The 13755-nt window shown below is 38.6% G+C and overlaps 1 protein-coding gene across 7 annotated transcripts in view; it reads left to right on the forward strand.

The window, feature by feature from the left end:
- Nucleotides 1-13755, forward strand: part of CAB39L (calcium binding protein 39 like) — a 247816-nt gene that overhangs the window by 142187 nt on the left and 91874 nt on the right. For all 7 annotated transcript variants that reach the window (XM_077158197.1, XM_077158199.1, XM_077158203.1 and 4 more), the window contains one exon: nucleotides 993-1157. In XM_077158197.1, coding sequence (XP_077014312.1) covers nucleotides 993-1157 — 165 coding nt within the window. The remainder of the gene's footprint in view (nucleotides 1-992; nucleotides 1158-13755) is intronic.

The following is a 13755-nucleotide window of genomic DNA, read 5'->3' on the forward strand; positions in this document are numbered from 1 at the left end:
AATTATAATTCTATACTGGAAAGTAATCAAACTACATTTCTTTAAAAATATTCAGCAAATAAAATTCTTAACTAAATTAGCCTGTTCTTCTTTCCCATCCTCTTGCCATCATTTAAGATTTTTTTAATTGTGATATAATTCACATCCCACAAAATCCACCATTTAAAATCACACACTTAAGTGTTTTTTTGTATTTTCAGAGTTTGTGCAGCCATCATCACTAATTCCAGAATAGTTTCATCACCCCAGAAAGAAACCCTATACCTGTTAGCAGTCATTTCCCATCCCTACCTTCTCCCTAGTCCTTTCAAACTATTAATCTACTTTCTGCCTCTTTGGATTTGCCTGTTGTTTTTTTCACATGGGCAGGCACCAGGAATCGAACCCAGGTCCTCTGGCGTGGCAGGTGAGTGTTCCTGCCTGCTAAGCCACCGTGGCCTGCCCTGCCCGTTGTTCTTCAAAATTAATGAGTTGTTTTTGTTTTTTGTCTTCAGGTTTGATAGATAGCAAAGAATTCAATGATTATATATGATGGATAAGTGGATTAAGAAAGTTTATAGGCTTTGCCAATTTATGATTTTATAAGTCTGTTAAATCAGGAAACTAAAGATTTGTTTAAAAAAACACACTCTAACACGACTTTTAATTGAAGACTAGTTGCTGTAGTCACTGCTGCTTCGTCTTCAAAACAGTCAGTGTAATTTCCATGTGTGAAATTGGTATTTGCTAGCTAAGCTAAACCATATCTGGGTACAGTTTGAAGAAAGCTTGTTTCAAATATGTTGCCTAAGTCGAAATACTAGAGATTATTTTTATATTATCTTAGTAATATATCCCAATATGAAAAAAAAACCAGTGCCTACTAAATTGTTTCTGTTTTTGTTTGCTTGTAGCTGTTCAGTGTTGTTTGATGATAAATTTAAACAGGTACTGATAAATGAGGCTTTGTTTTTTTTTACGCCCTGAAATTTCTTATTCCTTTTAACTTTTAGGCTTCAGAAGAAGTGTCAAAATCACTGCAAGCGATGAAAGAAATTCTGTGTGGTACAAGTGACAAGGAGCCCCCAACAGAAGCGGTGGCCCAGCTTGCCCAAGAGCTGTACAGCACTGGGCTGCTTGTGACGCTGGTCGCCGACCTGCCCCTGATAGACTTCGAGGTGAGCTGTCCGTCAGAGCGCACTTCTGCTCTGCCGTTTTAATAGGTGTGGCCCTCAATATTTAACTTCTGTCTTCTTATGATTGCTGTTCAGATATTCTAAGAAAAGGTTTTTCTAAAACTTCTGATGTCATGTTAATCTTTTTTTTGAAAAAGCAAGAAGATATCATTGAGTTTTGTGCTGTTAGGTAGCAGTGGCAGCGGCTAATAATAATAATTGTGATACTGATCATAGCTGGCATACATTGAGTACACATTACATGCCAGGTACAGTCCCAAACATCTAACCCATTTAACTATGAAAACAACGTTATGTGGTTGTTACTGTATTACTCGTCCCATTTTATAGATGAGGAAACTAAGGTTCAAAGAAGTTAAGGAATTTGCCCAAAGTCACTTAGTTACTAAGAGCTTAAACTGAGAGTCAAACCCAGGCCATGCCTCCCAAGTTGGTTCTTTTAATTAAAACACTATACCAAGAAATAGGGAGTTTTTTAAGTACTAGTAATATGAGATGTTTATGCCATTTAAAAAGAGCTTATATCGTTTTGGAAATAGGTAGCGGTGACAGGTGCACAATGTCATGAGTGCCGTTGATGCCCCGAAATTGTACATTTAAAAATGGTTAAAATGGCAAATTTTATGTTACATGTATTTTATCACAGTATAAAGTAAAAATATATATATAGATATACCTAATTTTCCTAAATAATAAATTAACTAAATAAAACAAAAAGCTAGAAATATGTGTAGATTATATGTAGGCATTTGGTATCTATGGTATATCTAACATAGAATGATAATTTTAAGTGAAAAATGTGTACCTAAGGTAATTTGAGGCATTGGCTATTTAAGTGACCAAAGCCCTGCTTTTGATTTGTTTTTTGTTCTGTTTCTACCATCATACCCAAAGGCTTTTGATAGTGTCTGACAACTGCTTGCCCTCCTTTAATTTCAGAGACGGAGGAGATGTGCAGATTTCTGAAGTAATTTGCTTTTAGTTTTATCCCTAAGCAAGTGGAAATAGGACTAATTGGCAGTGACTATGAGACCAGGTCAGGACTCTGGGTTCTGTGGAAATACTGGAACTCTGCCTGGCTGAGGTGGGCGAGGAGGCTCGTAGAGCAGGGTCGGGAGGGGGCTGCAGGGTCGGGAGGGGGCTGCAGGGTCGGGAGGGGGTGCAGGGTCGGGAGGGGATGCAGGGCTGCAAGCTAAGCGCAGAGGCCCAGGGAGGGCCCTGGAGGGCCCAGACATCGGCTCTGATGTCCCTCCCTTCAGATATACCAGCCTGTCTTTTTCTTTCTTTCCCTCCTTTCTTCTGTTGGTCACTTTTTTTTTTTATGTTTTGTGTCCTGTTTTTCTACTTCTTTTTCCTCCTTAGCTTGTTCCATTTCCTCCCACTACCACCCCATCTTCTTTTTACAGTGGCCATATGTGGAAATAAAGCAGTTTTATCCTTTCTGTTTATATACTTTTATGTTTCTTTTATTTAGTTTAAAATTAGATGCTGTGCATGTTTGTATTTATAGAAGCTGTGGCATAGTGGGAAAACACTCAGCTCGGAATTAGGATTGTTTAGAGTCCCCGTTCTGCCATTTGGTAATCAGTAACTTAATCTTTTTGAGCCTAAGTTTTCTCATCTCTTCACTAGAAATAATATGAACTTACAGCATTGTTTCAGATTACAGAAGAGCTCTAAATACAAATGCAAACTATATACAAATGTCAGGCCAATTTTATTTTCATTTCCTCTCTTCCTCAAACTAAAGTTAAATGCTAGCTGGTTTGTACTTGTCACAATCCTTGATTTGGGGGCACTTTTTATAACCATTGATTTTGTTTTTAAGTTTTACTTGGTCAGTGGCCCTCCATAGGAAAAAGATTCTACATTTCTCTGTCTCTTATTGTTTTATACATTTCCCTGAGAACAGCAATATATTAAGTTGTTATCATTAGTTCATACATTAGCTTGAGATACTTGCAGTAGAGTACTGGAAGAATAGTTTTGTTTTGAAGAATGAGTTAGGGCTGAGATGTAGTCAGTGACCTGGAGAAACTTTGAGCGACCACGGAATAGCGATGGGTATAAAGTGGTCTACAAGATTGAGAAATAGCAGTATACTAAAGTAGTACTTTGTCCCTTCTGCAACTTTGTATAGCATTAACTTTGTATAGCATTTGTGTAGCATAACAAAAGAGGAGCAGTAAGAAAGTTATGCATGGTTCCCTTATTTTACATGATGTGATGAAAATAAACTAGAAATATTGAGAAGAAATTTATTAAAAAAAATTTTTTTGGAGTTAAAACATTCAATTGTTAAAAATTGGCTCATATATGATCAAGTAGAGTAAACTCTCTGGACTCCTTGGGACAAAGAGGTATCCCTTTCTGGATATTTGAATTTTCTATATCAAATTATCTCTTCAAATGAAGAGAGTTAAATTGTTCACTTTTCTAGAAGTCGTTATGAAATGCACTATATTTATTCTTGCCTTCCCTCCAAATAATTTACTAGTACAGTAAGTGTTCTAGTTTGCTAGCTACTGGAATGCAACACACCAGAGATGGATTGGCTTTTAATAAAAGGGGATTTATTTCATTAATTCTTCAGAGGAAAGAAGCTAACTTTCAACTGAGGTTGTTTCTTACATGGGAAGGCACAGGGTGATCTCTGCTGGCCTCTGGGTTCCAACAACTTTCCCTGGGGTGATTTCTTTCTGCTGAGAGTGCTGAGATGAGGTATGCTGAGCTGCTTGGGCTGTGCTATGTTGAGCTCTCTCATTTAAGCACCAGCCAATTAAATCAAGCATCATTCATTATAGCAGGCACACCTCCTAGCCGACTGCAGAGGTAATGAGCAACAGATGAGGTTCACATACCATTGGCTCATCTCCACAGCAACAGAACTAGGTACTTTCACCTGGCCAAGTTGACAACTGAATCTAACTACCACAGTAAGGCTTTCTTTTCTTTTCTTTTCTTTTCTTTTGTATTTCTTCTATTTATTTTATTTTTTAAACTTTTTTATTGTATAGTATAGCATATATATACAAAGCAAAGAAATTAAAAAGCAATAGTTTTCAAAGCACTCTTCAACAAGTGGTTACAGGACAGATCCCAGAGTTTGTCATGGGCTACCACATGATCTGCTCATATTTTTACTTCTAGCTGCTCCAGAATTTAGGAGGCTAGAGGGCTTAAATATTTTTTATCATCACAACCGACTTTTTTTCCTTCCTTTTTGTGAAAAATAACATATATACGAAAAAGCAATAAATTTCAAAGTACAGCACCACAATTAGTTGTAGAACATATTTCAGACTTTGACATGGGTTATGATTTCACAATTTTAGGTTTTTGTTCTAGTTGCTCTAAAATACTGGTGACTAAAAAGAGATATCAATTTAATGATTCAGGATTCATATTCATTTGTTAAATCCTATCTTCTATGTATAACTCCACCATCACCTTTGATCTTTCCATACCTCTCTTTAGGGCTGTTTGGGCTATGACAATTCTAAATTTTTCATATTGGAGGCATCTGTCACTAGTATGGGAAAGGGAGATGGAACTGTCTGATGGTCTGGATAGGCTGGGCTAGGTTTCAGGACTTATCTGAAACAGGGACCCATCTGGAGGTTGTAGGTTTCTGGAAGGTTACTTTAGTGCATGGAACCCTTGTGGAATCTTATGTATTGTCTTAGGTGTTCTTTAGGATTGGCTGGAATGGTCCTGGTTGGGGGTTAGCAGGTTATGATAGGAAGCAAGGTCTGCCTGAAGCTTGCATGAGAGCAACCTCCAGAGTAGCCTCTGGACTCTATTTGAACTCTCTGCCACTGATATTTTATTAGTTATACTTCTTTTCCCCCTTTCAGTCAGCATGTAATTGTTGACCCCACGGTACCAGGTCTGGATTCATCCCTTGGAATCATCTCACATGTTGCCAGGGAGATTTTCATCCCTGAATATCATGTTCCATGTAGCAGGGAAGGCAATGATTTCACTTGCAGAGTTGGGCTTAGAGAGACTGAGGCCACATCTGAGCAACAAAAGAGGTCTTCCGGAAGTAACTCTTAGGCATGCCTATAGGTACTCTAAGCTTCTCCGGTACCTATGTAAGATTCACAAGAGTAAGCCTCATGATTGAGGGCATGGCCTATTGATTTGGGTGTCCCTAAAGTTTGACACAGTATCAGGGAATTCCCTGATGGTAAGGTTTAATAGTTCCATATTCTTTCTCCCCTCCCTCAGGGGACTCTGCCAGTACTTCTTGATTATCTGCTTAATATACTCTAGGATGTTTCCAGGCACTACAATAATCAATACAGGATCAAAGGACCTCTTTCTTATTCTGTGCTTCCTGTGTTTCACTTGTTCAAATGAGCTATACAGATAGGTTGAATTAGATTATGTACTCCAGAAAATTTCAGTTCCAGATCAAATAAACCTTTCTTCCATTGGTCTCAGAGTATGTGTGGTTCTAAAATATAGACACTGTCTTCCTTACCCCTATGTTCTGAATTACTTTAATCCCAATCTGTTTGGCTTTGTTCCTGTCTCTAAATATCAGGTTATATACATATATGTAAAACAGCCTCTGAAATCCAGAAATAATAATCACCACTGTGGACTTAATGTGTCTGCTCTAAAAGCTTACAATCTAGGCCCCTGTTTTCTTATAAGCTTTTTCTAAAGGTGACCATACCATTGTTGTTCTTTTGTTTCTGGCTTATTTTGCCTCACCAAATGTTCCACATGTTTGTTCACATCGTTGCATGCCTCACATGTTCCTTTTTATAGCAGCACATCCTTTGTTCATAAGTATACACCATTGTTCGCTGATCTACTTCTCTGTCAATGCATCCTTCACTGCACTGAGGTTGTTGGAATTTTAATTGGTACTGTGCTGAATCTGTAGATCAATTTGGGGAGAATTGACATCTTAACTATATTTAGCCTTCCTATCCATGAGCAGGGAATGTCCTTCCACCTGTTTAGATCTCCTTTGATTTCTTTTAGCAATGTTATGTAGTTTTCCGTGTACAAATCCTTTACAACCCTAGTTAAATTCATTCCTAAGTATTTAATTCTTTTAGTTGGTATTTTGAATGGAATTTCTTCCTTAACTGACTCCTCAGCTAGGTCATTGCTTGTGTATAGAAATGTTACTGATATTTAAACATCCATTTTATATCCCGTCACCTTGCTGAATTTGTTTATTAGCTCAAGTAACTTTGCTATAGATTTCTCAGGACCTTCCAAGTATAGTATCATATCATCTGCAAATATTGAGAGTTCTTTTCCAATTTGGGTACCTTTTATTTCTTTGTCCTGCCTGATTGCTCTGGCTAGAACTTCTAGCAAAATGTTGAATAATAGTGGTGACGGTGGGCATCCTTGTCTTGTACCTGATCTTAGGGGAAAAGCCTTCAGTCTCTCTCCATTGAATATGATGCTGGCTATCAGTTTTTCATATATTCCCTTTATCATATTGAGGTAGTTACCTTTGATTCCTGTCTTTGGGAGTGTTTTTATCAGAAACACTGAATTTCGTTGAATGCTTTTTCAGCTTCAATCAAGATGATCATGTGATTTTTCCCTTTCGATTTGTTAATGTGCTGTATTGCATTAATGGAGTTTCTTGGGTTAAACCATCCTTGCATTCCTGGTATAAACCCCACTTATCATGGTGTATAATTCTTTTAACCTGCTGTTGGATTCGATATGCTAATATTTTATTGAGAATTTTTGCATCTATGTTCATTAGGGAGATTGGCCTGTAGTTTTCCTTTCTTATAGCATCTTTACCCAGTTTTGGTATTAAAATATTATTAGCTTCACAAAATGAGTTAGGTAGAGTTCCTTTTCCTCAATTTTTTGGAAAAGTTTCAGCAGGATTGGTGTTAATTCTTTATGGAATGTTTGATAAAATTCCCCTGTGAAGCCATCTGGCCCTGAGCTTTCCTTTGTTGGAAGATTTTTGATGACTGATTGAATCTCTTTCAATCTTTTGTGATTGGTTTGTTGAGATCTTCTATTTCTTCCTGAGTCAGTATAGCTTGTTTGTGTGTTTCCAGGAATTTGTCCATTTCATCTAAATAGTCTAGCTTGTTGGCGTATAGTTGTTCATAGTATCCTCTTATGATTTCTTTCATTTCTTCAGGGTCTGTGGTAACACACTCTTCTCATTTCTGAATTTGTTTATTTGCATCCTCCCTCTTTTTTTCTTTGTCAGTCTTGCTAGCAGCCCATCACTTTTATTGATTTTCTCAAAGAAACAATTTTTACTCTTTCTTGTTTTTAATACAGGCATTTAAGGCAATAAATTTCCCTCTCAGCACAGCCTTTGTTGTATCCCATAAGTCCTGAGTAGTTGTATTCTCATTTTCATTCATCTCCAGATAGCTACTTATATCTCTAGCCATTTCTTCTTTGACCCACTGGTTGTTTAAGAGCGTTTTATTTAATCTCCATATATTTGTGAATGTTCTCATTCTTTGGTGGTTATTGAGATCCAGCTTCATCCCATTGTGATCAGAGAAAGTGCTTTGAATAACTTCAATATTTAAAAATTTATAAAGACCTGTTTTGTGCCCCAGCATATGATCTATCCTGGAGAATGTTCCATGAGCACTAGAGAAAAATGTATAACCTTGTGCTTTGGAATGCAAAGACCTATATATATCTGTTAGGTCTAACTCATTTATCACGTATTTAGCTTCTCTATTTCCTTGTTAATCTTCTTTCTGGTTGTTCTATCTATAGAGGAGAGTGGCGTATTGAAGTTCCCTATTATTATTGCTGAAACATCTATGCCTCCCTTCAGTTTTGTCAATGTCTGTCTCATGTACTTTGGAGCTTCTTGATTTGGAGCATGTTCTAGTTTGCTAGCTGCTGAAATGCAATATACCAGAAGTGGAATGGCTTTTAAAAAGGGGAATTTAGTGAGTTGCTAGTCCACAGTTCTAAGGCTGAGAAAATGTCCCAATCAAAACAAGTCTATAGAAATGTCCAGTCAAAGGCATCCAGGGAAAGATGCCTTGGTTCAAGAAGGCCAATGAAGTTCAAGGTTTCTCTCTTGGCTGGAAGGGCACATGGCAAGCAAGGTGTCATCTGCTAGCTTTCTCTCCTATCTTCCTGTTTCATGAAGCTCCCCAGGAGGCATTTTCCTTCTTCCTCACCAAAGGTCGCTGACTTGTGGGCTCTCTTCTTTTCATGGCTATGTCGTTCTTCTCTGCTGTCTCTGAATCTCTTTCATTCTCCAAAATGTTTTCTCTTTTATAGGACTTCATAAACTAATCAAGACCCACCAAATGGGTGGAGACATGTCATCACCTAATCCAGTTTATCAACCACTGAAGATGATCTAATCACAGACTCACACAGTATTGAATAGGGATTATTCTGCCTTTACGAAATGGGATTTTTTTTTATTAATTAAAAAAAATTAACAAAACATTTAGAAATCATTCCATTCTACATATACAATCAGTAATTCTTAATATCATCACATAGTTGCATATTCATCATTTCTTAGTACATTTGCATCGATTTAGAAAAAGAAATAAAAAGACAACAGAATAAGAAATAAAACGATAATAGAGAGAAAACAAAACAAAACAAAACCTATATCTCACATGCATCTTCATTCAATGTTTTAACATAATTACACTACAATTAGGTAGTATTGTGCTGTTCATTTCTGAGTTTTTGTATCCAGTCCTGTTGCTGCACAGTCTGTATCCCTTCAGCTCCAATTACCCATTATCTTACCCTATTTCTATCTCCTGATGGTCTCTGTTACCAGTGACATATTCCAAGTTTATTCACTAATGTCGGTTCATATCAATGAGACCATACAGTATTTGTCCTTTAGTTTTTGGCTAGTCTCACTCAGCATAATGTTCTCTAGGTCCATCCATGTTATTACATGGTTCATAAGTTTATTCTGTCTTAGAGCTGCATAATATTCCATTGTATGTATATACCACAGTTTGTTTAGCCACTCGTCTGCTGATGGACATTTTGACTGTTTCCATCTCTTTGCAATTGTAAATAATGCTGCTATAAACATTGGTGTGCAAATGTCCATTTGTGTCTTTGCCCTTAAGTCCTCTGAGTAGATACCTAGCAATGGTATTGCTGGGTCATATGGCAATTCTATATTCAGCTTTTTGAGGAACCGCCAAACTGCCTTCCACAGTGGTTGCACCATTTGACATTCCCACCAGCAGTGGATAAGTGTGCCTCTTTCTCCACATCCTCTCCAGCACTTGTCAACGAAATGGGATTTTGATTAAAACATGGCTTTTCTAGGGGACATACATCCCCTCAAACCAGCACAGAGTGTAAACATTTATGATTGTTATAGCTTCTTGGTGAATTGACCCTGTAATTAGTATACAGTGTCCTTCTTTGTCTCTTATGATGTCTTTACATTTAAAGTCTATTTTGTTTGATGTTAGTATAGCTACTCCAGCTTTCTCTTTTTTTTTTTTTTTTACTCCAGCTTTCTTTTGGTTACAACTTGCATGGAAAATCTTTTTCCATCTTTCACTTTCAATCTATTTGTATCCTTGTGTCAAGGATGAGTCTCTTATAAGCAGCATATGACTGGATTATCTTTCTTAATCCATTCTGCTAATCTGCATCTTTTAATTTTTAAATTTAGTTCATTAACATTCAAAGTTATTACTGAAAAGGCATTTCTTGATTCCACCACCTTATCTTTTTTAAATTTCATTTGTCAGCTCTATATGTTCTTTTCCCTTTTTCCCTTTGTATTCTTTAAAATACCCTTAGTGGTACTCTTCAGTTCTGTACTGTCCTCCAGACCTCCCTCTCCTGTTTTTTTTATTCAGCTGGCAGAACTCCTTTTAGTATTTCTTATAGGGCTGGTCTTTTGTTGACAGATTCTTTCAGGACTTCTTCGTCTGTGAAAGCTTTAATCTGTCCCTCAGTTTTGAAGGACAATTTGGCTGGCTACAGAATTCTTGGCTAGAAGTCTTTCTCTTTTAGGATCTTGAATGTATCATACTACTGCTATCTTGCCTCCGGGGTGCTAGTTGAGTAGCCTGAACTCAGTCTTATTTGATTTCCCTTGTATGTAGTAGATTGTTTTTCTCTTGCCGCTTTCAGCATATTCTGCTTCTCTTCAACATTTGACAGACTGATTAGTATGTGCCTTGGGAAAGGCCGATTGGAATCCATTCTGTTTGGAGTTCTTTGGGCTTCTTTGACTTGTATATTTATGTCCTTTATGAGGGTTGAGAAGTTTCCCCCATTATATCCTCAACTATTCTTCCTAGCCCTTTACTTCTCTCTTCTTTTTCTGGAACACCAATGATTGTTATATTTGTGCGCTTTGTTTTGTGTATCATTTCCCTGAGTTCCCACTCAATTTTTTCCATCTTTTTTTGCCATTTGCTGTTTTGAGTCTTCGAAGTCAATTATCCTGTCCTCTATATCACTTATTCTTTCTTCTGTCTCTTCAAATCTGGTGTTGTGTGCCTCTAGTATGTTTTTCATTTGGTCAACAGTCTTTCTTTTTTTCCATGGGCAGGCACCAGAGTCTTTAACCTCTGTGATTTCTGCTATTTTTCTATTTATTCTTTCAAATTCCTCTTTATGCTTTTCTACTGTCTTCTTGATCTCCTTTATATCGTTTGCTTTCCCACTTATTTTATTAGGTAGAGCTGTATGAACCTCTTTGATTAGTTGTTCCAACATCTGTGTCACCTCTGGTGTTTTAATTTGGTCATTAGGCAGGGCTATATCTGTCTGCATTGTGATATGCTTAGTGATCTGCTGTCTTTGTTGCATGTAAATATCTTGATTGATTTACTATGGGAGTTGGTTTCTTTTATTAGTCTAAGGCCTTGTGTTTGTGGGATGGTTGTACAGCAGGGAGCAGGGTATGGGGTGGGGCACTCAGTGCAGTGATTTGTTTCAGGGCAGGTATAGTCACAGGTTGGGGATGTTACACTGATGCTTGTGAATGTGGGTGCCCATTGGCCAGGGAGGATGTAGCTGTGCAGGTGCACAAGTCTTGGGGGCATAACTGTGGTGTGTGGTGGTCTAAGCTCAGGGCCCTTTGTGCACATACATAGACTTGTGGCAGCAGGTCGGAATTATGCCTTTGTGGATTGGGATAGATGTGACCCAGCTGTGCAGGTCGGCACTTTTTCAGAGCTGGGAAGTGTGGCTGAGGTCCATTCACATGCGTGGTTCTAGGACTGCTGTAAAGTGTGGTTCTCAGAGCTGAATGATGTGATTGGGGGCCCATATGCATACATGGTCCTGGGAGTGCTGTAAATTGATACACTGAGCTCAGGGATGGCGGGGTGAAGCTGTATGACACTATGGGTGGTAGTGGGGGGCAGGGGTAGCCTAGGTATGAGGTTAGTACCCACAGCCTTCATGTGCTGGCAACAGTCTGCAGGAAGCCCAAAGGGGGAGGTAGTGCTTGGGAGGGGTACAGGAGAGATGGGTTGGGCTGCACCTGGGGTGGGGGTGTGCAGCAGGCACGTGCCCCAGGGTCTCGTGGGGTAGGAGTGCCTGGAGTATGGAGAATGGGAGCCGATGACAGGGTTCGGGTGTGTGGGGTGTGGGGTGAGTTGCTGGCAATAGGGCTGTGCTGGTGAGGGTAGCGTACCCAAGGAATTCGTCCTGGCTATACCTCCCAGTCCCAGGCTCCCATCTGCAGACTCCCACAGGCTCTACAGCTCCGCGCCTCCACACCAGACCCCAACCTTCTGCCTCTCAGTTCTTCAACCTCTGCAACCAGGGCTGCCACATGTGGTGCAGAAGGCTCTCCCAGGTCAGCCGCACTCCCAAATCACCACCTCAGTCACCCTCCTATCCCTTCTCTGACTTTTCCATGGAGGAGGGCAAATCTTGAGCTGCTCTATTCAGCCATCTTCCCACCAGTAAGGTTTTCTTGATTACTCAAAATTGTCATTATGAAGATCTCTTATTGTAATAATAAAACAGCAGGTAGTTCTTGACTTTGAACTCAATTGATATAACAATTGAATTCAGTTGATGTAGCATATTCCCCGCACATAGTCGTGTTTGTGAAATTCAGTAGACAACAATTGAGTTACAGGTATAATGCAAGTTGATCTCCTCTAGCACATAGTAAATAAATAGTTGTAAGTATTTCTTGGTTGTATGAACAAAAAGAATGAGTGAACAAATGAAAAACAATTCAAATTTTGGACAGTTTAAGTTTTTAAAAATATGTTCTTTCTTATAAGAAAACAGGGGCCTAGATTGTAAGCTCTTATAGCAGTCACATTTCATCCAGAGTGATAATTATTATTTCTGGATTTTGAGAGGCTGTTTTATATATGTATAACCTGGTATTTAAAGATAAGAATGAAGCAATCGGGCCAGGATTAAGGTAATTTAGGACACAGGAGTAAGGAAGGCATTGTCTGTATTTTAGAAACTCACCTTCTCTTTGAGAACAAAGAAAGAAAGGTTTATTTGGTCTGGAACTGAAATTTTCTGTAGCACATGATCTAACTCAACCTGTCTGCATGGTTCATTTAAACAATCAGAACACAGGGACCCCCAAATAAGATTGAGGCCCTTTAATCCTGTATAGCTTAATGTAATGTCTGGATACCTCCTAGAATATATGAAGCAGATAATCAACAAGTATTGGCAAAGTCCCTTGAGGAATAAGAGAAAAAATATGGAACTATTAAGCTTTACCACCAGAGAAACCTGTGATACTGTGTCAAACATCAGGGACACCCAAATCAATAGGCCAAGCCCTAGATCTTGAGGCTTGCTCTTGTGACGCTTATGTGTATAGTGGAAAAGCTTAACCTACCTATAGGTATGCCTAAGAGTTACTTCTGAAGGACCTCTTTTGTTGCTCAGATGTGGCCTCAGTCTCTCTAAGCCCAATTGTACAAGTGAAATAACTGCTTTCGCTGCTACATGGGACATGACATCCATGGGTAAAAGTCTCCCTGATGGCATGGAAGATGACTCCCAGGGATGAATCTGGCCCTCGCACCATGGGATTAACAATGCTACCCTGACCAAAATGGGGAAAACAAGTGTAACAAATAAGGTATCAGTGGCTGAGAGAGTTCAAGTAGAGTTGAGAGGCTATTCTGGAGAGCAAGCTAAGTTAGACATTGCTACCCATCATAACTTGCCAAACCCCAACTAAAACCATTGCAGCCAATCCTAAAGAGCACCTAACGCAATATATAAAAGATTATATGCACTAGGGTAACTTTCTAGAAACCTATAATCTCCAGAAGGGTCCCTGAATCACGTAAGTCCTGAAACCTTTTAGTGTCCAGTATCTTACAGCAGTTAGAGATAAAAATGTGAAATTGTAAGCCATACCAAACTCTGAAATCTGTTCTACTGTGAGGTGCTTTGAAATTTTTTGCTTTTTTGTATATACGTTATTTTTCAGAAAAAGTTGATTGTGATGATAAAAAAGTATTCCTTCTAGCCTCCAATGTTCTGGAGCAGTTAGAAGGAAAAATCTGTGATGTTGGTATGGCAGCCCATGACAAACTCTGGGATCTGTCCTGTAACTACTTGTTGAAGAGTGCTTTGAAACTAT

This window comes from Tamandua tetradactyla, chromosome 4 (genome assembly GCF_023851605.1).
Source record: "Tamandua tetradactyla isolate mTamTet1 chromosome 4, mTamTet1.pri, whole genome shotgun sequence".
Lineage (NCBI taxonomy): Eukaryota > Metazoa > Chordata > Mammalia > Pilosa > Myrmecophagidae > Tamandua > Tamandua tetradactyla.